Raw genomic sequence first — 27,146 nt, 5'->3', positions numbered from 1 at the left:
GTACCTGGTATGTTATTACATGGCTATTGGAAACAGGAAGCAGGAAGTTCTTCACACATTTTTAAGCATAGAACCCATGATGTATTAACATGCTGTGTGACCCCATTTTGTGAGCAGGCGCGTGGGTTGTCATGGATACAGACTCCCTGCCCATGCAAGTGGAGAGGGTGGAGAGGAGCATCGTCTTCCTGAGACAAGAACACATGACCTTGCTGCATGGACTACACCTGGAGATCCTGTCCCTGCAGAAACGATGTACTGGTGAGTGACCAGCGTGTTTACAGTAGGATCCATGTGATCAGGCTTGTGGCATATGATGGAGTCTGTTATGATACAAAGTGAACACAAGTACAGGCCTGATGCAGTGGTGTTGGCTCAAACACACACATTTTACTCTTCAAATGAATGTCCGGTTGAGAAAGGGGGAAAGAGAGAACAAGAGAGAGATACTGAAACAGAAAGAGATTGAGGGAGAGAGATCAACCGCAGCAGTCCAGTTATGGGGGATGGTCAAATCAAATTAGGCTGGTAGAGCTGTAGACTGTGACCTCTCTACTCTACCAACAAGCAGAGCCTGCTACTCTATATCAAGATGAAGTTAATAAGACCATGCAAACAGACATATTCAGATGCACAAAGGCACACACAGATGCGTATATACAGACACAGATTTGGTGCTGTGCGGACAGACACAGTTTCCTCTGCCTTTCTTTTCCTCTGTCGCTCTTCTCCCCTCCCCTTCTCTTCTCTTTTTCCACCTCTTCTCTCACTCCCTCCCCACTCTGCCATCTGTGGGGGTGGATTGGATGTGCTGAGCTAGAGAGAAAGAGAAGGGGGTTGACGGTCAAAGAGATGGAGAATAGATAGGGGAAAGAGCCAATGCTATATGGATATAGGTTTGTCGTGTGTTTTTCTTTTCAGGATGGATTCTGTCTCGTGACTAGGGGAAGTGTCAGCAGTTGTATGGGAAGTGTCAAACATTTAACCGTTCTTCATAAAGTCAACATGTCTACATACCAAACATATATTTGTCTGCTGGCTAAATATCTGCCAACAAAGTAGATGTGTGTCGGTAGTTTAAGTCAACTTGATCATGTCTACACAAATCTACATTCACCACCATCTGAATTGCAATCCAGATAATTGACAGAAGAGACACAAACTACTTGGGCTATGTTGCAAATAGAGTCTTTAAAGCCCTGACCGAAGCTCAGATCATCTGTCACCTCCTTACCTCATCCATTTTCAGTCTCTGTTCTTGCTTCTTTGTGTCTCTCTGCTCGCCCCGGGTGTCTGGGTGTTCTGTGGTCCTCTCTCTCATGGGTTTCTTGTCTCTGCAGAGCTGACATGCGAGGTGAATGTGAAGCCTCCAGGCAGGTCTCAAGTGGGTGAGTTCCTTTCCTGAGTCAACCCTCTCCTGTTTGTCTGTCTTTTTCAATTTCTCTCCCCTCCATAGACTTAGCATGCAGGTTCACACACACACACATGCACATTCACTCACAGACACACAGAGTTTGTGGATTGAGAGGAGGGCTGTGTATGCTTGCCTACCCTTTGTGGCAGTCAACCTCAACACCCTGTCCACTTTGTCCTAAGTATTTATCCCTCAGTCCACCCATCCCTCAGGCAAGGGTCCCTATATAGCCCTTCCTCTCTCCCCCTTTCTTCTTCCTGAAACATCCCTCTCTTAAATCACACAAAGAGGACTTTATTGTCCATGTTGTTGTTACTTATTTATTTTGTTCACCTAATTCTGAGAATTTTTCGTCAGATAAATAAATTCATGGTATGCATAAGGGTTAGGGTTAGGAATTGAGGTGGATGGTTCAGATGGGACAATGTCTACATTTTAAATAGACAGCAGAAACACATGAATGTGTGTTCTTTAGGTACAAGACGAACACCATTGTACTTGCTCGACAGAATACAGAGAAAGTGGGAGGGAAAGAAGGATTGGAGATTAGGAAAAAATGAAAGATGGGGACTTACGCATTACTGCATCAGGAAAGCAGCTGGGGGGTCTTTCTACCTGTGTCTCATTAGAAGCCATGACCCCCTCCTTCTATCAGGGTATTCTTTTGGCCTATTGGTTTTCCACAGCTGTTTCTTGTCCACCCTGGCAAATTGATCCATTCCTTTACCTTCCTCTCTCTTTTTTCCTTACAGCCCCAGTGGGGAGATCCAATTACAGTGTATGCTGAGACAGAAGGAGGGAGGGAGGAGGGGGGATGGTACAGTAAGAAAGGTGGGCATCAAAGGGTATGAGTAATCAAGAGAGGGAGAGGAGAGGAGGGAATGGAGAGTGAAAAGAAAGGGAGAGGAGAGAATATGATCAGATTACACTGCACTGTTTTCTATATATAGTGTATGACTTCACCCTGAGTCTGGTCGAGGGGTGACATGTAGACTGAGACAGGAGAGAATGAGACCCTGAGGTGAAGGGGTTACCCTGAGAGAAAGGGAGAGAGAGAGAACAGGGGGTTGGATATGGACACGGTTTCACAGAATTCAGACAGATCATTTGCTGAACAGTAGCGGACTTACTGGAAACCAACTATTTAAACTTGATGCTTCAATGCCAGTCCGATTTTTACTTCAAAGCAATTTCAACTCCTCCTTGAGGGATTCTCCTGTCGTGCTTCATTGACCTAGTTCTCAGGTCAACGTACCCGAGGCCGAGGCTCAATGTAATCCTTCTCTTGCCAGCTCTGTCTAGTCAGCCAAGGGGCACTACACTGACGAAGAGTTTTTTATCCTTCAATCCCTATGGCCATTTCTACTCCACTGTACCCGGATTGACTAAGACGGACAGACTGGCATCATGTACTTCCATGCAGTCTGAATACTGAGTGGATGTTTCAAGCTCTTTGGATGACTGGGCTTCTTTCCTCTTGTTGTACTAATTTAATGTTCCACCTTCAGACCAGGAACCTGGATGAATTATTCACACACTGAGAAAAAACACATCACCTTTCTCCCCTCATCCCGCAGTGTATCAATGCAGAATGTGAGCAGTCTACCAACCAGCTCTCCATTTCTCCGGTAGCCCAGCGGGTGACTGGCAGCAGATGGCAGGTCCTGCCAGTCACTGATGCAGAGATTGGGGGTGGCATGAATTTGCTCCATGCCGGCTAATCCCCCACCTCCCCCATCCCCATATGTGCTCAGTTCTTTGCCTTTGTCTGGACAAAACCTGATCCCCCTGCCCCCCATCATACCATTTCCTATCCTGGAGATTATCTCCAATAGGCTTTGTGAGGGGAAATGTGTGATTTAAGAGCTGCCAGTAGTTGGTCACATTACCTAAGTCCATATCTGTTGGACAGGCTGGAATCAATCCCCAAGATATCATATGGATGTGCTTCCTCCTCTGGATGTGTGCCCATATGTCCTTGGGGGGATTGGGTTCATGAGTGCTGCACACAGGTCACTCACTGTGTTGGGGCATAGATTGGATGACAGGGGCACAATGCATCTAATACCTAAGGATTGTGTGTGTGTTATCTTTACAATCCAACATTCAATTGCGTGCTATACATTTGTAGTTTGATACTGTTGGGAGTGTTGGAGTGTAAGCATGTCTCTGCCTATGTCTACGCGTGTCTGTGCGTGTGTGTGTGTGATGTTGTTCTTCCTCTGGGGTTTCAGAGCTGCAGGAGGAGGAGGAGCTCCTGGAGGCCCGCTGTAAGGAGGTGGAGGGTCGTCTGGCCGAGCGCCAATGCACTCTAGGAGAGTTGCGGAAGGAGCTGAGCCACAAAGCCGGGCTGGTGGGCGCGCTGCGCTCTAACCTCAAAGACAAGGAGCGCCACTTCCTGGAGGAGCTCAAACGCCGCAGCCACCAATCAACGGTCCTCAACACAGACCTCCGGAAGCAGACGGAGGCGGCGGCCTATCTGTCCTTCCAGCTCCATGCCGCCAGGCAGAAGTTACACCACCAGAGGCTGCAGCAGAGGCAGAACCTCATCCGCGCCAACATTCAGGGGTCGCACCACACACCTGAGCGGAACACCTTGACCCCTCAGTTGCCCTCTGCAGCCCCCGCTGGCTCCCCGGTGGTGAAGCCCAAGCGCCGGAGTGCACGGTCCTTGTCGGGCCACGTTTGCGTGGAACGCTCTAGGGAGTGCGTCCCTCAAGAGCGGGTGATGGGCCCTGCGGAGCCTACAGCTATGCCTGACCCAGCCCTATTCCTCCATCCTCGCAAGCATAGAGCCAAGGCACGCCACCACTCAGTGGCTCATAGACAGCCCTTACTGGACATAGGGATGGAGGAAGAGGAAGGGAAAGGGAGTGGGGAAGGGCGCATTGAGCCACAGGAAGACGCACAGATACTGGTAGCCACAGCGCCCCCTGCTGCTGAGACCAAGGCTAAATAGCCCCACTGTGACCTGGCCTTTAAAATGCAACATTATAATCTTGAAACAAATTATTTTATTTAGTTTAATGCTATTAACGATTGTCTTGCACATTGATTGAATTAATACTGAGATGGGTAATTAAATCCTTGATTATAATCCTTTTGCGGCACTACATATTGCTATGTTGGACATTTGTCAAGACTTCTCAATTTTGAATTAATCCAGTCAAAGAAGTACCTTTATGACTAAATTAAATATAACCACTTGTCATTGCTGAACATAATCTGATGACACTAACATTACTCTATATACTATTTTTGAGGTTGTTTTGACCTCTGACCTGTATAGCAGTGATGGACTTCCTGCATGGCTCCTGACCATGTATTTTTAGGAACAACTATAAATCACCTCTGTTAGTTATGTTTGTATGTTTTTTTGTTATGTGATTTCTAGTTTGATGACCAGCGGCTGAGAAACACTTTGTGTATACTCGTTGTGATCAGTAGAGATTTCTAAAATCTCTCTCCCCTTCTCTTGTGTCAGATGTCAGATGGCTGAGTGGTGAGGGAGTCGGGCTAGTAATCAGAAGGTTGCCGGATCGATTCCCTGCCGTGCAAAATGATGTTGTGTCCTTGGGCAAGGCACTTCACCCTACTTGCCTCGGGGGGAATGTCCCTGTACTTACTGTAGGTCGCTCTGGATAAGAGCGTCTGCTAACTGTAAATGTATGACTGTAAATGCCCTTGAAGTTCAGTCATGCCCTCACAACCCATCATGAATCCTATGTTGTTTACTTTGTCACAGTACAAGTATCCCACTACAAGCACTCTCTTACAATGGTTTTAAATATGGCCTCACATGTAAGTACTTATGGGTATTTATGTAATGTGCCTCTGTGCTGTAGTATTTTATATATCCTTTGATAACCAAACTTAACTTCTCTTTTGATGAGCCACAATTAGTATCTCATATCTGCGCCACAGAAAATGTTTTCAGACACAAACCGGCTATCCATTCTGGGTTCAAGGTTTTGTCGTCAAAGTATATGTCTACATGGTACTGCATTTAGACCAGCTGAATACATGTTTCTCAGGCATTCTTTGTGGACTGCACAAGGAGAAGATTTGTTTGTATTCTTTAATAACTGATGGTGTGTTGAGGATTTTTCACCTCAGGGAAAAGAGACATAGAGGAAAATCGTTTCTTTGGGTTTTCAAGGACTGTAAGTGTGTTTTTTTAAAGTGAGTTAATGACAGCGATAGGGAGGGAGAGAAAGGAAAATCATCCTAGGTATCCCCTGGTTTGATCTTATCATAATTCAAAATGTACATTTTTTATGAATGTGGGTTTTGTTGGGCATATAATCTGTGAATATGTATCCTAGAAGATAGTTTGTAGGGAGCTAAGTTTACAGTGTTTCAGATTTGCCATCTCGTGGCATTGATTTGCACATGTTGACCCCTAGTGGTGAGAGAAGGTAATAGCAATTAGCATTCCACAATGTATGCTCTGAGATTGCATTTTGTGTTGATGTCGTTTGATTCTCAGAGTATAGGAGTTTTCTTTTGTTACACAGTTAAAAGTTTTGCCTGCTTAGAGCCATTCATAGTAAAGAAACTTCTTTAGTAGAACCATCAAAAACTCAAAATGCACATGTCCATTGTTTGGCCATACAGGTCCATACTAATAACATAATCACCACATTACACTGAGTAATTTATTTGTATTTATTTTTTACAATTGTTCACATTCAATCTTGAATTGGAAATTATTTTTAAGAACTGGCTTAACTTGAGTACCAAATGAGTCAGTATGATGTTCTTATGTTTTTGTGTTGTTTGAACCGTAGCCTATATCTTTGGTGAGCAATATATACATTAAACCTTATATCAATGTACTTGCAAAGTATAATAGCTCAATGTATCTGGGCAATTAATTGAAAACATTTCAAATTAGCATATTTGAAGGACATTTTTTAGGATTGTTAACTTTAATATTTTTTACAACTGCTTAGCATAATATTTTTATGGATTGTTTAAGAAAACTGGATATATTATGTTTAATGCCAGAAAATGTCTTTTTCTTCAAGGTAATCATAATGTTTTGAGCAGCATCAAGTTGGAAGGACCTTCTAATTATAACCATGTCCTTGTATCCAAGTCAATTTAAGGAGGTGATGCCAATATCTAAGCCTCTGTAGTGGCATTTAACTTTTACCCAGCAAGCCAATAATTCCTCAGCTTTTGATAACATGATTCTCATTCACTCTTCTGGCTGGTGGGACCTGCGACTGTTAATCTTTTTTTTTCTTTAGACATTATAATGTATCTGCTGGGTATTTGGGGTTGTAGTGATGTGTACCGTATTTTGCCACAACCTGCCACATCCAAAAAGGACATTCTCTTTGAACTTCCTTTTCTCACTGGAAGTTAATCTACTTATATTTAAACAGATGTTGGTCTGTGTGGATCTGGTCTGAGGGAGGACTTCAGATAATGAGCCAAAGAGGCTAACCACAAACTGAGTTGAATGGTTTTATGCCTTAGAGATGATTGATGAGATTTTCCTGTGCATATTAATATATAGAAGTGTTCTCTGTCTCACATGCTTTGCAATTCCACATTTCCAAAAGACATTCTCTTGATCTACCTGCATGATTGAAATAACCAGGGAGGTCCATTGTTTTACTTCATCATCATGAAGAGTACATATATTTTGTTTTGCTGCAAAGTTTAGCCTTTTGTATCCTTAAACAATCTTGGTTGAGCTCAATGAGATGGGTGTAATTGTGCACGATGTGATGCAACTCAGATCTTTTGTCTTTGGCAGCATATTGCATTGCATCTTGTTTGACTTGATCTGTTTTTCAGTTGTTTCTAGTAATAATGCAGTATGGCACAGCATTGCTTCCTCCAACACTCTAGGAACCTATTCAAGTTCACAAACTCACTTCTACTCTTCCTTGAGGACACACGTTGTCTGTCACGATTGGATAGGTGAAAATGTGTGCACCCATGCACGGTCATCCACCAATAGACTTATCAGATAAAAGTTATCTCAGATAAACAGAACGTTATAATGGATGCATGGGGCCCTGACTGGGACACACTGTCATAGGGGAGAACAGGACATTTAGTTGTCTGGTTAGACAAACTCTATTAGTCTGTCTTTATTTACCGCATATACTGTGTTATCTTACGACAGTAGAGCTTAAAGCTGTACATTTTATTCCAATAAAATTGAGCAATGGCTACAGTCTGATGTGTGCCGCTGTTTACTTGCTTTGTCTGTGATCTAAGCAATAATGAAATATTGCCTTTTAGCTTTTGTTCATAGTAAATAATACTATTACTAATACTAATAAACTGTTAATACAACCTTATCTGGGCAAGATGCACACGGTCACCTAAGAGAAATGCTAAATGGTTTATACCAGTTGTTAAAACACAATTACCCAGTAGAATAGGAATATTACTTTGGCACAAATCTGGATCTTGTCTTTCTTAATACTAGTTAACAGCTCTTATACCACATAATAATGTTCGATATGGGTTAATGTCAGATTTATAGTCTCTCAAAAGCAATGCCATTTGGTTGTGTGCCATATCTATGAAATGGTTCGTCTACGGTTTCTACGTTTATTGAACATTTTATAGAAATGTGTTGTTATAACATGAGCAAAAGTACTGATTCCAGAACCTGATACAAATATTTTTGCGCAAATGTCATGGTACGCTTTCCGTAGACAGACGTTTTGGAGGTGGACGAGACGCAAAGGCAAAGGGGTCAGGGGGAGGAGGAAAACCACGTGTGATTGCTATGTCAAGCACTGTCCTTCCTTGGCAGACTTGTTTTTGTAAGATCGTACCCTTTGCATGTAGCTACCTAGCCTAATAGCTGTAGGAGGCACATTTTTGGGTTTACTTCACACGTTTGAGCAACGGAATTCTGTTGCCACCTTTGATAGATAGCTGTCACACTCTCACTGTCACATAATGGTGAGCAAAACGGATGACATCCCGGCGTCAGTACCCAATTGTAACGCGGTTGATCTTGCAGAAGAAGGTGGGGAGACGCCGGACAGCAAAGAGACCACCACATCAGTGAAGGACCCCTGTGCTTGCGGTAAATGTCAAAGCTAGACAATGTGATTGCTAGCAACTGTAGATCAATCTGTCTACCTGCATGGGTCGGCACATTGCATTTCAGATAAGCTATCTTGCTAAAAGTCATTGTGTGATAGCATGTATGATTGGTCTTAAATTACTTCTAATATCCCAACCAGTTACGATTCATAGCTGCAGGCAATTAGCACTTCAAACAGTCTTATGATCTGAGTTACTTTTCTGGTCTAAACTAATGAGAACAGTGACCCATACAATGGGCCATAGTCCTAACTATGTAGCGGTGAACTGAGTTAGGAACTGTCTTCGAGGCGCTTGATGGGAAGCAGCTAGCTAATGAGCTTGCAATGTAATACTCGAGTTAGTTGTTAGCTAAATTTTAGCTAGCCAACCGAGGAGCATTAAGAGGTCGATGATTCACATTAGCTAAACCACACGGAAGAGGTAGCGTGATGTTAAACCGACCGCCCAATCAAGCGACGCTACAAAGCTGAACCTTTACCAGGCTAGTATTTCAATGAATGAATCCGTTTTCGGATAGCAAACTATGTAGCTTATAGCAAGCTACATATCTGCTGGCCTCACAATGAGGATGTTGGCTAGTTTGACATTTCAGTGACTTGGTGGTGCAGTGGTAAAATAATAAATTGAAATCAGAACGAAGGTGGAAGTTAACAAAAGTGACTGACAAATAGAAGACACTTATTGACTCCTTACGCACATGTTCCGTAAGAGCAGACCAACGAATGAACTGAAGGTCACCTTCAGTGGAACTACACATCAAGTAAGAACGGAGGGGGTTTGGTTGTCATGCGGGCGGCTCCTTAGTGTTTTCTTATCAGATAAACGCGGTTTAAGAAATGTGGCGTATGAGTTAATTTCATTACAATGTGATGTGGCTGTAACTATCTAGTGCACTAAATTCCCTCGTCAGTTGGTAAATTACCTCGGAACCCCCCCCCCTTGCAGAATTGTAGAGGTTGGCTGTTCCTCGACCGGGAAGCGGAAGCGGTTGCTTTTGAGAAAAAGTCATCGTGCATGCACGGGGAGAGAAGGTTATACTTTACACATAAAGACAGTCGTATAGCCGGTAAGTGAAATTATAGCAAAGGTGTTTTATGTCACACAATCAATCGATTGAAGGATCGTTGATTATTGCAGCCAGGTAGATTCGGGTTCCTGATTGTTAGGCCATTTTAGTTACACAACTTAAGCTAGCAAGCCTTCTCTAAAAACCTTCGTTCTTCTATGTCACATTTGATAGGACCTTGAGTTGGGTATTGCCATTATGCCCCCTGTTTTGCCACATGGAAAATTATTCAACACGATCAGATTTAATATGTGCATGGACTGTCATTTGAATGATTTTGCTACATACACTAGATATAGCCTACCTATAGCCAACATATAGCCTACCTTAAACTGATATCAGTTCAAGTTTAACATGGATATTCATGTTATAATTCATTTAAAAAAGTGTAGACAGTCATAACCTGATGGCTGTTGTGCACTTTTTTGTGCTAATCTCTTACAAGATTACATTTTTTACATGACATACTGTCATGCACTAGAAATAATTATAATTTATTGAGTTTGGCTACTTAGAGATTGCTTTGTTTTCCATGTGTAGAACAGAGGCCTTTTTGAATCAGTCACTATTGTTGTACATGCTTGATTTGTGTCTGAAGTTAATTGCAGATCCTCATTAAACAGTGCAGCATTGGTTCCAGTTATCTATGAATGCCTTTGTGCCTGTTAAATACAGGGGTGTGCACATGTTGTTCTGACCTTATGATCTCATGCTAAAATGTATACAAAACCATTAATATATGTTGTTTCTGATGTAGAACTTGAGTTCTTGGAATGGTTACTGAAATCAACATATTTCAGATGGTCATTATGTTAACGTTTACCTACACGTTCAAGTATTTTGACCAGTTTCTCTAAAAGGAAGATCCTTTTCTGCGAAATTACTTTTCTCAAAGTTCATGCAATGAACTCATCAGAACCTGTTGAACGAACGACTATAGGACTGCTGGACCAACACCAAGACAATGCTAGCATTAAGGCCTGCCAGCATTTGTTTTGACAGGCTGCGCAAGTTGGTTCGACAGATTGGGGTAAGGGGGTCCATTAGTGGTTTTATGAGGCTTAAGGCTCCTGTTGGGCAAAGAGACAACCTGTTTAATCCTTAGGGTCAATGACCAACCACCATTTGTCCTTCATAGCATGCCTGGATCTTTTATGGAGTTTGGGAATTTTTTCCTGAACAGAAAAATAAGACTTTTAGTTAAGCCCAGGTTACGCTGTGTTGTCTGTCAGTAGAGACCTCTGTACTATTTCTCATTCACCCTGGGTCATTCCACTACCTTGGAGCACAATCTGAGGTTGAGTCCTGTCAACAAGCTTTTTTCATACATGTCATTTCTATTGGATTCTGAAACTTGAATGCAGAAGCATGACTCTGCAGACAGCTTTTCCATTGCCAGGTTGCCATCTTGTGGTATAATGAATCAAGCAAAGTAAATCCTCACTCTGTTCTTTTCCTTTGACATGCTTGTCTGTGTCCTGTTGCCATGCCAGCAGCCGTGGTCGGTAGACCCATGTCAAGGTCCATAAAGTGGACGGGTGAATTAATTCATCTGTAGTCAAAGCAAGACGTGTGCTCAAACCTTGAGAGATAAAATGGCTTAGAACAAGGTAACAGGAAAGAGATGGCTAGCCTGTTGGATTAGCCACTTCACTCCTAAACTTGATTTTCTTCAAGGGAGAGAGCAAGTGGCCAAAGTCCATGATGGAATGTTCATAACAATAGATTTTCAGATTTTACTACTTATATATTGCCTTATTTCATCGTTGACCCTCTGCACTGTCAGGTAGAGCTTTTGTATAACTGTAACTTCAAGGAAAAGTAACAAACCAAATTAAATGAAGAGGCTACTCGCACAGTGGAGTATGCTCGCTTGTAATGAAATGATTGTGCTCTTGTACTTCTTAATTTGCTGAGTTACCAAGGGCCCAAAGTCTTGCGCAGTATTATACCAAATACAATTTAATTAGCACTAAAAAGGGTTAGTGTGGCTCCACATACTAGCCTGTTGTGTGTGATCGGCTAATTGTGTAGTAGGTTGTGTAATATTGGCCTTTCTGATTCGTCCCCCAATCCTCTTTTCACACCCCTCCTCGGTTCCATTGCCGAGTGGCCAATTGTGGTGGTTTAGCAATAATTAGGTTGCTGGATTACCCCAAACAAAACGCTCCCTCCCCAATTTAATCCATGCATGGATCGAGAGATGAAAGATGTAACGGAATAAGGTGGCATGAAAAGTAGCCAGCCATCACTCTTCTCCCTCACATTTTAAAGGATGTTTTCAGCTCATGGAGACAAGCATGATGAGGTCACCTCACTAGTTTCTAAAACCTAGTTGATTACCCTCCTTTTGAGACTCACATCCTACCTCCACCCAGGGACACTGCAGCCCTATCCGAAGCGCTGGTTACTATCCTGTACTCGTCATTGTCAACCATTGAGCCTTGGCCTTGTGTTTGGCATTCAGAGCGTGCACTCTTTCTCTCTCCTCTCTAGTCGTCTCTCTTTCTCACACTTTTTCTTAGTAGATTTCCCCTTAGTGGAATTAGGGGAGGGCCAGCTGTTGGACCCCCCTCCCTTCTTTGTCGTGGTAACCCTGACATAGCTTTACCCTTGACTATGAACAAGGACGCACGGCAGTTGTTGGCTAGAGGAGCAAACAAATCATACACCACTCACAGGCCCAACTCTGCTGCTCTCACGTCCATGCATGGAAACCACCCTGGTTCCATTTGTTGCATCCTGGCCTTACTGTTGTAATGAGGTTGAAGTGACATATACAGCTCTCTGAGCAATGCTGTTTGAATGATCTGTTTGGTGGAACAGTTGCTTGGCCAAGCTGCTACAGTAACGTGCTTGTCACTCATGCCAAGCCACCAGTGATGTGGGACTAAAGACCTTTGGTATGGTGCAAACCCTCAGCATTGCAACATCACCCCAAACATCCTCCCAGTTGCCACATCACTGGCTTTAGCAGGTCCTGTTATACATTTGAGGGAAAGTTAGGATAACATTTCCAGCCTAGTTTGAGTTTGGATGCTCTCCATATTGTTTTTGATGTTTACTCTAAATTGTGAATGGTGGCATGGCTGGAATTCTTCAAAACGTTTTAATTGTTATGGTCTTATTATATAGTATTATAGTATTTCTCCTCTGTCCTTCCATTTCATACTGCTACATGAATACTGGCCTCAGGCTCAGAGGAACACACCATTGCATCCTCCACCACCAGCAGAGGTGTGCTCGCTGCTATCCATCAATATTTCATGAAGTACCTAGTTAGGTCATCCAGGATCTGTGTGTGTGACCCAGCTAGCTGCTTGCCATGGTCTGCCTTACTTGGCTGCCAGCTTCTATGGCTTAATGTCAAGGCCTCTTTCATGAGTGTGTTTAGGTTTTGTGCTAGTGTTATGGTGATCTGGGCGTGGTGCGCCACAGTGCATGTGATGCAGTGAGTGAGTAAGATATCGGTGTGATACACAAACAACTTGTGTGCTGGTGAGTTTTCTCAGTGGTTTTGGTAGCTACTTTCTCAGATCACAATTGAAAATCTCAAATGTGCTTCCTCTACATCATTTAGTCACTTATGCACATCATATTTTGGACAAATTTTCAATGCTCTGGTACCTTTTTGCAAATTATTATGTAGCTTGTGACTGCCGCATTTCAACTTCAGACAATGCCTGGTTCTTGAGATAATCGAATCACGGATGTGCTCACACAGATTACACACACTTTATAGTTATATTAGATGCAAAAGATTAGACCTATTAATTCAATGATAGGATTATGGTTTCATCTGAGTGGCTTATTGGAGTTATTTGCCCGCTGAAGGTTGAGTTGAGAGTGAGACTACTCGTCATGGTCACATATGACCTCCAAATAAAACTGATGTGACTTCTCCCCAACTGTCCAATCACAGGACACAGTGCGGACACCGCGGTGATGAATGGCAACGGGGCACAAGAGGACGAGGCGGAGTCGAAGCAAGACGGGGGAGGTGACACAGATGGCGGGGATGACTCTAATGAACAAGAAGTCATCGTGATACAGGATACAGGGTTCACTGTGAAGATACAAGCACCTGGGACAGAACCCTTTGACCTCCAGGTACATGTGTTATCCAATCAGATTAATGCTAAAGTGATGGCCAGGAAATGAGTTGGGTGAGCAGTCAACAAGTCTTCTCTCCCCAACCACCAGGTGTCTCCTCAGGAGATGGTGCAGGAGATTCACCAGGTGCTGATGGACCGGGAGGACACCTGCCACCGCACCTGTTTCTCCCTGCAGCTGGATGGCAACGTTCTGGACAACTTTGCAGAGTTAAAGTCCATTGAGGGCCTGCAGGAGGGCTCCCTGCTCAAAGTCGTGGAAGGTACGACGGAATCGAGACCTAGCCAGGCTTTCTGACCCCCCACACACACACACACAGATAAGATCGAGATTAAAACCCAAAGACATGTCGTAGGTCTGAAGATATTTTACCAGTGTGATTAGTATGACTGTAAAACCTACCCTGAGTTTACCAAAGGTCAAGGTGGAGCTAAAAGTCAGGGTGGAGCTAATACTATGTTTATGCACCCATACACTTATGTAAGGTTGTTGAGATCCTATGAAGTGCAGGATGGAGGTCTCAAACTCATCACATCTTTCTATATCAGCAATTGAATAGTTTTGTGACCATAGGTACTTTCCGGTTGTCCAAGCCTCCTTTCTTGTAAATACATTTCAAACTAAAGGTCGACAGGGAGAATACCTGCAACCTCAAGTTGACCTTCCCCGTCTGTTGCTCCACCCTCATTGCTCATAAAAAGTCACAACAAACACAAGCTCCAGAGACAAAAGACCAATGCTGTGTTCCTCTCTCCATCACCTGCTCCTCAGAGCCGTACACGGTGCGTGAGGCTCGTATCCACGTGCGCCACATCAGAGACCTGCTGAAGAGCCTCGACCCGTCAGACTCTTACAACGGAGTGGACTGCAACTCTCTCTCCTTCCTCAGCTTGTTCACCGACGGGGACCTGGGAGGTGCGTCTGTGTCTGTCTGAATGCCTGCTGGTGCGGGCGTGTGTTGTTGACGAATCATCCATGTGTCTCTGTGTATTTGAGTTTGTGTAATGGCCAAAAATAGTTGACTGGAAAGAGATGGTTAGTATTCCGTGCAGGAAAGTCCTCCATCTGGCGCATGTATATTCATGTCTGTGTGTAACCTAGCCTTTGTAGCAGGAAAGCTTGACCTTCTTGTTGCCTTTGCTGCAGATAGCGGAAAGCGGAAGAAGAAAGGTAGTGAGCTTGAGCAGATTGATTGTACCCCCCCTGAACACATCCTGCCCGGCAGCAAAGATCGCCCCCTGGTGCCCCTCCAGCCACAGAACAAGGACTGGAAGGTATGTATTGAAAGATGTTAACAAGCCATAGATGATAAGTATAGCAATAACATATTGACGCTGGAAATTGCACAAACTTGCCATAGTAATGGGCTTAACAGTTGTCACTGGCTTATATTAATGACACTGCTCACTTAATTCCTCAAGTCTTTTCTTTTAAATTTATCATTTATTGCTTGTTGGGGGAAAATATAAAAACGATATGCTTGAACTAAAAAAGTATCTGCAGGTTAACATATAATACAGACACCACCACAACCTACTACACTCACTACTTCTCATTTTCCCTTTTCCACTCGCATATGATGATGATGGTGATGATTGTCGTCCCTCCCAGCCCACGCTGTGCCTGAAAGTCCTGACCATGAGTGGCTGGAACCCCCCTCCGGGGAACAGGAAGATGCACGGTGACCTCATGTACCTGTACATGGTGACGGTGGAGGAGCGGCACATCAGCATCACCGCCTCCACCCGGGGATTCTACCTCAACCAGTAAGACTGGCCGCCTCAGCCATGCCTTGTAGGGGAAGCTAGGGTTAGACACACCACCAACGTACATGGTTGGATGTGTGTGCATTGACGCCTGGATTGCAACCAGTGTGTGATTACATTTGAAGGAGGTCACCTGTTGTCACATTGTTGATCTGAAATAGCATTAGAAGGTCTGAAGATATGGCCTTCAGTCCTAAATGTTAGGCGCAAGCTCAATGGGTTTGTTTGAGAGGTTTTTGTAAGCATGTGTTATTATGTTTTATTTGACTGTACTTGTTTTTGGACTGCACTGGTTTTGACCAAATGTGCTTGGATGTGCGTTTCCTAGGTCCACCACCTACACCTTCAACCCCAAGCCAGCAAACCCCAGCTTCCTGAGCCACTCCCTGGTGGAGCTGTTGAGCCAGATCAGCCCAGCCTTCAAGAAGAACTTCACCGCCCTACAGAAGAAGAGGTAACTCTTCTAACTGCCCCTCTTCCTGTCATCATGTGACAATGCTGCTTCCAGGAAGCCTTGTCCATGTCAGCGATGTGTCTCATGAAAGAGCTTAAGTCACGAGTCATCTGCTTATATACATGTCGTTGGCTGCAGGGTGCAGAGACATCCCTTTGAGAGGATAGCCACACCATTCCAGGTGTATAGCTGGACAGCGCCACAGATGGACCACGCCATGGACTGTGTGAGGGCCGAGGACGCTTACACCTCCCGTCTGGGCTATGAGGAACACATACCTGGACAGGTGAGAAGGGCTTAAATGCCAATGTTGGCTGAACAGTGGTATGTGGTAATCATAACAGTTGTGAAGTGTTGGAGCAATGGAAGTAAAAGTTATTTAACTTTCTGGGTCTGTTTGTTTGCAGACAAGAGATTGGAACGAGGAGCTTCAGACCACAAGAGAACTGGCCCGTAAGAACCTTCCAGAACGCCTACTGAGAGAGAGGGCTATCTTCAAGGTATGTTCCTCAGCTGCTCTCTGGTTTTAGGTTGCAGGTACCATGACTCGGCCTCCTGCTAATCTTGCTCTTTGCTGTACTGTTGATAATCTAAACCATTGTTCTTCACTTGTTCTATTCAGTAATTTTTTCCAGATTTTGTAAGCTCCCCATGTCCTCTTCCGTCTCCTCTCAGGTACACAGTGACTTTGCCGCGGCTGCCACGCGTGGCGCCATGGCGGTGATTGATGGCAACGTCATGGCCATCAACCCCGGAGAGGAGACCCGCATGCAGATGTTCATCTGGAACAACATCTTCTTCAGCCTGGGCTTTGACGTGCGCGATCATTACCGGGAGCTGGGCGGGGATGCCGCCGCACACGCTGCCCCCACCAACGACCTCAACGGCGTCCGAGCGTACGGGGCGGTGGACGTCGAAGGCTTGTACACCCTAGGGACCGTCGTCGTCGACTACCGCGGTTACCGTGTGACGGCCCAGTCCATCATTCCTGGTATCCTGGAACGGGAGCAGGAACAGAGCGTCATCTATGGTTCCATCGACTTTGGAAAGACTGTAGTGTCACACACCAAGTACCTGGAGCTGCTGGAGAAGACCAGCCGTCCACTCAAGGTGAGGGAGATTCCACACATTCTTTGCCTAAAGGAATCGACTTCCTCTTGACAACAATGAGGTCTTGACGACTCCTTTTTACTTTCTTTAATAACAAGAATGGAAATGCAGAGGCTTGCTTTGGGATTGTCTCACATGGTCTCCTCAACCAAACGTGTTTCCCCATCCAGGTCCAGAAACACAGTGTCCTCAATGAGAAGGAGGAGTCTGTGGAGCTGTGCTCCTCTGTCGAGTGTAAGGGGATCATCGGCAACGACGGACGCCACTACATTCTGGACCTGCTGCGCACCTTCCCCCCTGACCTGAACTTCCTCCCTGTGGAGGGTGAGGACGTACCCCCAGAGTGCGTCAGACAAGGCTTCCCACGTCAGCACCGCCACCGCCTGGCCTGCCTGCGACAGGACCTCATCGAGGCCTTTGTGGAGCACAGGTAAAGGAGCGAGGCAGAATGTGTGTCGGTGGGGGCTGGGAGACCTAAAAGTAGACAAGCAAGAATGTTCAGTGTTCCTCAGTACACTTGACACCACATGTTGTTCTTTTTCAGATACCTCCTTTTTATGAAGATGGCAGCTCTTCAGCTAATGCAGCAGAAAGCCAACAAAGAAAACAAGGTAGCGGCCCTTACAGAGACCAGCAGCCCTGCCCTCGAGGCACCGCCGGCTCCGCTCCTGACAGACAACCCCGAATCCTCCACGGACTCCTCTGAGACCTCCACGGAAACCCTCACAGAGAGCAACGCTGATGCCGCCGCCGCCCCTCCTACAGAAGCTGCCCCTAAGGCGGCTCAGCCCGACGGCGCCCATACCACACCCACACAGGAGGCCGCTACACCCACGGCCACCACCAACGGGCCTTCGGAACCTGTTGCCACCGCCACCCTGAACGGAGAGTGTGAGAGCCCCTTGGAGGGTAAGGAGCCAGAGGACAGTATCCCGGGGTTAGCCCAGGCTAAAGAGCTGGCCGAGTCCTTAGTGGCGGAAGATGGATCCGGTATTGGTACGTTACCGAACACGTCAGGGAGCAAACATGGAGAAGGCAAGGAAGAGCCTGGGAGAGCCTGGTGGAGAAGGGCAACAGTAACCTTAGTGTGTTTGCGTGGGTACTTGGGAGAGTGTGTAGTATACCTGTGCTCGGGAGTTGAGCATACTCAGTAAGAGTATGCTCAAGTTAGTTTGTTAATAATCAGACACTACAATGCTATTACCTTAGCTGTGTCTCTCCACCGGGCAGGGTATCCCTGTCCAGTCCTCGCCTTGTATGGGGAAAGCATGGACCCCTGCGCCTCCAGTTATCCCTTATCAAATAAAATCACTTATGGTGTGGAAACACTATTAACTTGACCCCTGATCTCTTGACAATGTTTCCCATTGGTGGGTGTGAATAATACCTATAGGGAGAAAAGACGATTTGCATGTCTGGCCACATAGCTTTGTCTAAACTTCTTCTGCATGCTTGATCAGAATGGGAATGTGGTTAGTAGTTTCTTGTGAATTTGAAGTGAGAGCAGTCTTCTCTTCATTATTACAGCATGATACATTTTGTCTGTTTACTTTTTGTGTGTGTAATCATTCAACATGATTTGCTCCTACCCTTCTGGTCTTTCTTCTAATCACATCATCCCTCCAGACCCTAAAAGCAGAGAAGTAGTCCTCAATGCCTGCAAAGCCGTTGGCTCCATCAGCAACACTTCCTTCGACATCCGCTTCAACCCAGATATCTTCTCGCCAGGTAAGGCTGCAATGGTTCTTCCCTCTGTACAATTTAAGTTATTTTTCATTATTACAATGCTTTAACCCTTGTGCTGCCTTCGGGTCACATGACCCAAAGGTTCATAATGAACCATCGTTGTGATTACCCAATTTTACCCAATACAAAAACAACTACAAATAATTTTCTTAACCTTTCGCAAAGTGGGGTGTCTGACAGCCCAACGGTTGAAAGAAAATGCTTCATTTTGTTTTTGTATGCGGTAAAGTTGTCGCATTACAAAGGTGGGTCAAAATGACTGAGGGTTGGAATGACCTGAAGAGAACACAAGGGTTAAGGATACATCTGTATAAATGTATGAAATATCCGTGTGATGGGAGACTTGTGATAATGAAGGTGCTACCTGATTGTCTTCTAGGCGTGCGTTTCCCTGACGACAGCGTGGAGGACATTCAGAAACAGAAGCAGCTACTGAAGGATGCTGCTGCCTTCCTGGTGTCCTGCCAGATCCCTTCACTGGTCAGCAACACAGGACAACATCAGATATATAACTTATACCAGCTTAACTGGAATATGTTTCAGAGTGTTGGTGTGGCTGTGGATATAGCTGGTGAATGAATTGCGTGTTATCATGTTCAGGTGAAGGACTGCCTGGACCACAGCGCTCTGCCCATGGATGGAGCCACACTGACAGAGGCTCTGCACCAGAGAGGCATCAACATCCGTTACCTAGGCAATGTGCTGGAGTTTGTTGACAAGACCCCTGCCAAGGCACAGCTGGAGCACTTCTATGTAAGCCTGAACCTGACTCCTGTGTGACACCTTGACAGCGGAGGAGAATTAGAATGAAAAGCTATGTGTTGGCATACACATACATACATACATTTGACTAAACCCTGGTATTTTCTGTTCTATTGTAGAGAATAGGAATCAGTGAGTTGATCACCAGATGTGCAAAACATTTCTTCAAGACATACCTCCAGGTGAGTTCCCCAGTAGTTGGCAGGTACCACTCAGTTCCAGCAAGAACCAAGTACTGTATTCATTAAAAAAACCACAGCCTTACAACAGCCAGATCCATCTCTGACTCCTTCCTCCTCCTCTCCCAGGGTGTGGAGTTGTCCGCACTCTCTGCTGCAGTTAGCCACTTCCTCAACTGCTTCCTGAGCTCCTTCGCTGATGCAGTAGCACACCTGCCCACTGACGAGCTGGTCTCACGCCGCAAGAACCGCAAACGCAAAAACAGGGTTCCTGGAGGCGGGGACAACACGGCCTGGGCCAGCCTGACGCCCAGCGAACTGTGGAAGAGCATAGTCTCCGAGGCTCAGAGCTACTACCACTTCACCTTGTACTGGTGAGTTGGCTCTGGCCAGAATGCAAGCATGATAAGCTAAAAGCTTGATGCCCACTGTGTAAAGATGAAGCAAAAAAAGCAATCATTGCTTCCAGTCTTGTTTTCAGAATGCCATATCTTAACATTTGTGTTTTGTGTTAGTTGGCATTAGTCAATGCTTTGGAAGAGTGTTATAGGTACCTATAGAGCTATAGGTAATGTTAACATAATCTTTGAACATTACTATGCCAACCAAATTGATCTAAAACAATGCTATTCATGGAATGGTTTATGTGGTAATGCAGCGATAGTGTGGACCTGGCAGTGGAGAAATACGGCCTTCAGAAGATCACCCTGCTTAGAGAAATCTCCATTAAAGCCGGCATCCAGGTAACATGCCTCAATCCTAAATGCCACACACTGAGGATGTCTAGATGCTGTCATGTCTTTTATTGACAAGCCTGCCGTCTCTTCCCCCCCCCCCCCTCCCCCCGTAGATATTAATAAAGGAGTACAACTTCGACAGCCGCCACAAGCCTGCCTTCACCGAGGAGGACATCTTGAACATCTTCCCTGTGGTGAAGCACGTGAACCCCAAAGCCTCTGATGCCTTCCACTTCTTCCAGAGTGGCCAGGCCAAAGTGCAGCAAGGTCAGAATACTGGTCATGCTGAGTGGGATCTCACACACACACACACACACACACACAGTCTCGGGGTATGATTTTACGGATTTGTCTGTAGGTTTCCTGAAAGAGGGTTGTGAGCTGATCAACGAGGCCCTGAACCTCTTCAACAACGTCTACGGGGCAATGCATGTGGAGATCTGTGCCTGCCTGCGCCTGTTGGCGCGCCTCAACTACATCATGGGAGACCACGCTGAGGTAAGATCCAGATCAGATCTGATCGACAGCAGGATCACACATACACTGATCTTTAAGTTCCCATTTCACTATTTCTGTAGTCCATAAGTACAAATAGATATAGCTGTTCCAGTTCAATCTAATTGGTAGAAAAATACACCTACTCACACTTAAAACATGCTGCCTGTCGATTGCAGAAGATTGTGTTATATTATGGTTATGACGTATTAATCTTTTTGCACTTAGGCTCTCAGTAACCAGCAGAAAGCTGTATTGATGAGTGAACGAGTGCTTGGTATTGAGCACCCTAATACCATCCAAGAATATGTAAGTTCATTTCCTGCATTTCCTTTCTCTGCTCTCCCTCCGTCTCTGTAACTCACGCGTCTCTCTCACATACACACACAGTCACGACGTAGATCCGCCATTCTAGTAAGACAGACAGCGATAACAGTGAGCCTTCAGCATTAGTACCGTAGCTAAAAGTCTAGGAAAGCTGAGGCTACTCTTTGCTAGGTACCTACGAACATGTCTTTATCTGCTAGACAAGTGGGTCCCCCTTTGTTCTTTTGGTGAGCAGTCTCACGAGCCCTACTTGCGTGGTGTCTTGGAGCCGACCAGCTAAATAGTTATTTACCACTAGCGTTGCTACCTTCATATATGCAGAAATTGTTTACAATATTTTCAGGCTTTAACCATTGCTGCTCAAGCAGAAAGACATGGTCAGGGAGAGAGAGAGATTCGTTAGGCATTGAAGAAAGATTAGGAGAGAAGGACAGCATCCCAACATGCTGCTATGAGAGAGGTGAGGTGGACAAACAGATGTAGAAACAGGCCGGTAAGAAAGCAGGTCTCAGGACAAGGGAACTAATTTCTATTCTTTGGTTTCTGGCAATAGGACTTGAATGGGGTGTGAATTTTGTATAGGGGGGTTAAATGTGTGGATTTTGGGTGTGGGGCGTAGGGATTTTGTGAAGGTGTGAATCCGTTTTGATTAATATTTAATATAATATAAGTTCTGTGTAACAAATTATTAACAACGGAATTTGTTAATCAGTCATCTTTAAATTGCCCTCACTCTCTATGCAGATGCACTTGGCACTGTACTGTTTCGCCAACGGCCAACTGTCCACTGCACTGAAGCTGCTGTACCGCGCCCGCTACCTCATGCTAATGGTCAGTGGGGAGGACCACCCTGAGATGGCGCTGCTAGACGTGAGTTTTAAACGAATCTTTGTCCAATGTCGCATTCAAAACAGTGTTGTGTATATTGCTGCCTCCCTCTTTCAACCTTGCTTGTCATGTACCTGCTCACTCAGGTTATTATGGGATGTGTTATTACCCGTCTACAGTTTATTTGATATTATTTTAATTGGTACCTGTTCTCCATCTTGTCCCTGGTCACCTTCTGTAGAGTAACATTGGCCTGGTGCTGCATGGAGTGATGGAGTACGATCTGTCTCTGAGGTTCCTGGAGAATGCCTTGGCCATCAACTCCAAATACCATGGGCCCCGGTCCCTTAAAGTTGCCCTCAGGTACAGTAAGGGGGCGAGACTACAGCATTATTTGCTGAGGGAGACAAATTAAAAAGGCACCATCATCTTACTTTGTTTACGGGTAATGTTTATGAGCCAACATGTTTGTCGTGCAGTCACCATCTGGTTGCAAGGGTCTATGAAAGCAAGGCAGAGTTTCGCTCTGCACTACAGCATGAAAAGGAGGGCTACACTATCTACAAAAACCAGGTATACAACTGATTCTGATCATTCTGAAACCATTTTGTGGTAAAAGACTATAATGTATATATTCGCAATTTCTCGTGCATTTCTTACATTTTTTCTTTCCCTCTGTTTCCCCATGAAGGTGGGTGAGGCCCATGAGAAGACGAAGGAGAGCTCTGAGTACCTGAAGTACCTCACGCAGCAGGCTGTGGCTCTGCAGAGAACAATGAATGAGATTTACAAAAATGGCTCAAACGCCAGCATCATGCCCCTCAAGGTAAGTGTCTTTGTGCATGTCTTTAAAGAGCCACTTTGAAATACAATTAAGTGAAATATTTTGGATTGCCTCCTACTTATTTTGCCTAAATTGCTTATTTGTGTTACTGATCGTGATCAGTCTATTTGCTTAAAGAAGGATGAGTGAGGTGACAGTGTGGTTGTGTCTGACATTGTTGTTTCCCAGTTCACAGCTCCCAGTATGGCCAGTGTGCTGGAGCAGCTCAACATCATAAACGGCATCATTTTCATACCTCTCAGGTGAAAAAATTACTTCATAAATCAAATAAAAAAAAAATACCCCATGACCATACATTGACATATTGTATTTGCACATCAGCCACAGAATGTGTGAATTGCTGATTTCTCAATGTTCATTGTAAAAGCAGTCGTAAACCAAGCTGTGGCTCTTGCCATTTCCAGTCATTAGCCGTCTGGTAAGTCAAACATTACCTGTCGACTAGACAGAATGGTGACCCCTGTTGTTACATACCCTTCTGCAGCCAAAAGGACTTGGAGAACCTGAAGGCAGAGGTGCAGAGGCGACAGCAGCTCCAGGAAGCAGGGAGGAGTGACGAGCTCGCCGAGAACAGTCCACTGGAGCTGGAGGACAAAATTCCCATTGATGATTAATGCCAGCCACCCCCCAACACTTACTACTCTGCAAGGGGGGGGGGCTGTGATGCAACGGCCATCTGTTTTGAGCCTGCGGACCTGAGAACTGAGCTGTCTAAAATCAACAAATGAAACAAAGGGGGGAGGGAGTGGGTCACTGCAAACCAGAAAACATGAATACAGTCGGTAGATTATACAAGGTGCAAAGTGGAAAAGTTTCATATGGGGCGGGAGAGTATAAAAAAATAAATAAATGAAAAAGATAAAAAATATATAGAATCAAAGAAATCATGTGCAATCTGAAAGTCACTTGGTCCTAGTTCTTGGCAGAAAGGTGCATTGCCGGATAGCACTCCTGAAATTGAAGGTGTGTGTGCATGCATATTCAGTGTGTGAATGGTTCTAGGGAAGGAGATCAAGGATGACCATGACATTGTATACCAGAGCCTTATCCACTATTCACTCCCCCATCCCAGCCCCCCCTCTCCACTCAGAGCACAGGATCCCTCTACTTCCCCCAGTAAAGCCACTGAAACATCAGGGCATCTCATAAGAGAAGGCACTGATAAGGTACCTCTAATGACAACACGCACCCTGTCCTGAAACTCAGGGGACTTTTTACTGTGCACTAGGAGAAGCTAGAAAAAAGAAAAAAACTGAAATAAGAGATTCTAATGTTGGGCTGGAGAATGTATTGACTACCGTTTATATTCTTTCTTCAGTTATTCTCCTTCCACCAATCACCTATCAACTTGACTGCCCTATGGTTCATGGCAATTTAGTGGTTTTATCCCATGTGGTTGGTTGCTTTGTCTATGGGTTAAAATGTCGCGTTCATTAGGTCTCAACCAATCGTTAAGATGGATTGTTGCGTTTTTCAGTAAAAATATAAATAAGGAAAATCTTTTTGTAAATGGAAGGGGAAGAAGAAGCCATTTAGGTCTTGATTTATCCATTAATTTAAGCCATGTCCTTTTTATAGAAAATATATGAGGAAAAGATGTATAAATCTATGTCTCTGGGGTTTAGACATGTACTGGATCAATTTTGATGGAACTTGGCAGATTTGAAAACGTCCAGCATAGGTTTGAACAGTAAATAATCTATATTAGCTGTGTTCAATCTTCTATTTTTCCAATATGTGCATGTTTGTTTGTTTTGTTTGTGTGTGTGTGTTTTATGTAGTCCAAGGGAACCAGACAGCCAGGAATTTGGTACAATGCTGCTGCTGTGTTGTTATAACGACTGGGTTATTAAGCAGGATTTTCCAACTGCTTTATTTTTTATACACATAGAGAAACCATGGGACAACTAATGCAACTTGTATTCTCTTGTTACATTGTTGGTCACCTGTGTTGTAAATTTGCTGAGGGATTTATACTATGAACTTCTCCCCACCATTAGACTGGTCTGAAATGACATAACTTGGCCAAATTATGTTTTGGTGTACCACCTACTACCAGATGCTGTCAGCTGTATTGAGTGCACTTTTGAGTGCTGTCTGGATAAATACACACTGCACCACCTAATGTGGTTTGAGAAGGGCTGCTTCATTGTAATTAAACCAAAAAAGAGACTGGTGTGTTTGTGTGTGCTTGTATACATGCGATGTGTCCCTTCCTTGCAAATATCTTTCTAAATTGTTGCTGTGGCTAAATGTATGTGATTAAGGCAATAGAGATAATGCTGAAACTGATTTGTTTTTGAAAGTGCAACTTTTTCCTGCACTTTTTGCAAGAACTGTTGCTATTCTGGTTCCATTGTACTTGCATTGCAAGCTTTGTAAAGAAAAAGCCTACTACCAAGCATAAGAAACAAACTGTAGCTAAAGCCCCCCTCCCCCCAATTATTATGTTATACTGGGGGGAAAAAACAGATTGAGACAATAAGAAACAAGAAACTTGGTGTGTGATTTGTGCCTATTTATTCATAAAATGGGTAGTATTCCTTTGCAACTAAATGTGTGTTGCCCTGTTAAAGGTTAAATGGGGGTGGTCTTTCCATGGATCCTTGTTTTTCTTGTCATAGGGTTACACAGGAGTTGTGTATCTGCATTTCCTCCCCTCTAATTTGACCACCTTCTCCATGAATGTTTGTCTCAGTACCACTAGTGGCCATGGGGTGGTACACAAGAGATTGTACTTCCCAAAAGCAAGGAAAAATGCTTTTGTAATGTGAAACAATGTGAGCATATCACAGTGTTGGTGTTAACTGTTCAATATGCTTTTGTTCATGAGTACAATGAATGAAAATGTAAACAGTTTGTGGTCAATTGAACCTATAAAACACTACATTGCAAATGCTGTTCAAATCACTTCAGTCTCGTTGGTGGCTTTGACAGCTTCTGATAGAATAAACTCTGCTAGAGTGATCAGTACACTTTTGTCTGCATAGAAAAATACTTTTTTTTTTTATGGATCAAAGAATTATGGTGCTCTTATTCAATAACAAAGGCACAAATTATTCTTTGGTGAAATTCCACTGTTGGTTTTATTCTTTAGCAATATACTTCCATATATCTTCATGTAAATGCATGATAAACCGATTTGAATTTTTGTAGACTGGTTCAGTTTCTGTAGAGTGGAAGCAATAACGTTTCAGTAATTGTGTTACTTGGTTTTGCCTCTGGTTCTAAAACCAGTTTTATCATGAATGTCCACAGAAGCTAAACAAATTGTGAATGCTATTGATGGAAATGTTAGCAAATGGAAACTAATGCATTGGACCTTTTAGATTTCTAATTAAACAAATGATAAGGTGTTGATCTTGAGAACTGTTGAATACTAACATAAAAATAGTTTTCAGACAATTAACCCATAGAGTATGTGAGATTAGCCAGTTTGTCCTCATTCTGTGTTCTTTAGAATTGTTACTTCTTTATTTTTCTTTGCATTTCAGTCCTTCAGTAGCCACAAGAAACCATCAGCAGCCTTTTAAAGTTTTACTGAGGTTGAGCAAGCATGAATGTCTTTCCTCTCCTTCCTTACGGCTCTTGGAGGAAAACATTTTCAGGCAAATTCCCCCCATGATCTGTTCACATCAGGGGTTTTGTCTAACCCACACTGTTCAGCTAGCATTGTCTGTGAAACTCAACTGAGGGTTGTCTGAGGGTTTAGTTCTGCTATGTTCTTGAACCAACACGGTTCCTTTTTTGTTATCCTCCTGCACATAGTGTTTAAGTGTGCTTTCTTTGCTGTGTGGTACCTGTCTGTTGCTCTTTACAAAATAACAATCTAATTATTTTTGGTCTGAGTATGCTTTTGTATTAAAACGAATAAAGAACTAGTAAATAACATTTGGTTGAAAATTGGATGTCTAGCTAACTACTCTTTGCCAATTTGCATGTTGCAAGCCTTGATGAAAAGCATTAAATATTTTTATATTAATTTCCTATTTTTGGCAATGCACAAGCACATGATTTCGAGTATGAAATAACCTACGTATGCGACAAGGGGTTTTCTCTAAATTTTGGACATTTTAATAGTTAGCAAACATACGAATAGTAGCCTAGTGCAGAGGTAATTAAAATATTTTAATGGAATTTAAAAGCCGTCAAAATTCAATTATTTGATGGATTGTTGTACAGTGTTTCGTAGCGAATGAAGAATAATTGTATACCT

General features: G+C 44.0%; 2 protein-coding genes across 5 annotated transcripts; both read left to right on the top strand.

Annotated features, from left to right (window-relative positions):
• The first annotated feature begins 107 nt into the window (after positions 1 to 107).
• On the top strand, positions 108 to 4,384 carry ccdc92ba (coiled-coil domain containing 92Ba). The gene is made up of 3 exons (XM_084675081.1): positions 108 to 261; positions 1,341 to 1,388; positions 3,649 to 4,384. The coding sequence occupies exons 1-3, from the start codon at positions 132 to 134 to the stop codon at positions 4,371 to 4,373; spliced, it is 903 nt and encodes a 300-aa protein (XP_084531207.1). The 5' UTR covers positions 108 to 131; the 3' UTR covers positions 4,374 to 4,384.
• A 3,800-nt stretch (positions 4,385 to 8,184) lies between these two features.
• On the top strand, positions 8,185 to 26,833 carry cluha (CLUH binding protein of NUMT mRNA a). Of its 4 annotated transcripts, none has more exons than XM_084674275.1 (27): positions 8,185 to 8,480; positions 13,492 to 13,679; positions 13,773 to 13,944; positions 14,454 to 14,597; positions 14,829 to 14,956; positions 15,294 to 15,448; positions 15,777 to 15,902; positions 16,041 to 16,188; positions 16,310 to 16,402; positions 16,578 to 17,012; positions 17,183 to 17,442; positions 17,557 to 17,921; positions 18,639 to 18,740; positions 19,138 to 19,238; positions 19,359 to 19,511; positions 19,640 to 19,702; positions 19,829 to 20,073; positions 20,358 to 20,442; positions 20,550 to 20,703; positions 20,795 to 20,934; positions 21,160 to 21,240; positions 22,003 to 22,128; positions 22,328 to 22,449; positions 22,566 to 22,659; positions 22,778 to 22,912; positions 23,099 to 23,172; positions 23,415 to 26,833. In XM_084674275.1, exons 1-27 carry the CDS (start codon positions 8,351 to 8,353, stop codon positions 23,542 to 23,544), a joined length of 4,149 nt encoding a protein of 1,382 aa, XP_084530401.1. In that variant the 5' UTR covers positions 8,185 to 8,350; the 3' UTR covers positions 23,545 to 26,833. The 4 variants fall into 4 exon arrangements, 3 of the variants coding, with proteins under 3 accessions (XP_084530401.1, XP_084530399.1, XP_084530400.1); XM_084674273.1 differs by having other exon boundaries at positions 17,557 to 18,008; XM_084674274.1 differs by lacking the exon at positions 8,185 to 8,480 and adding an exon at positions 9,432 to 9,569 and having other exon boundaries at positions 17,557 to 18,008.
• Positions 26,834 to 27,146: the final 313 nt, after the last annotated feature.

This window comes from Hypomesus nipponensis, chromosome 15 (genome assembly GCF_054491055.1).
Source record: "Hypomesus nipponensis isolate SF chromosome 15, ASM5449105v1, whole genome shotgun sequence".
Taxonomy (NCBI): domain Eukaryota; kingdom Metazoa; phylum Chordata; class Actinopteri; order Osmeriformes; family Osmeridae; genus Hypomesus; species Hypomesus nipponensis.
Note: the sequence above shows the minus strand (reverse complement) of the source record. Positions and strands in the feature narration are given on the sequence as shown.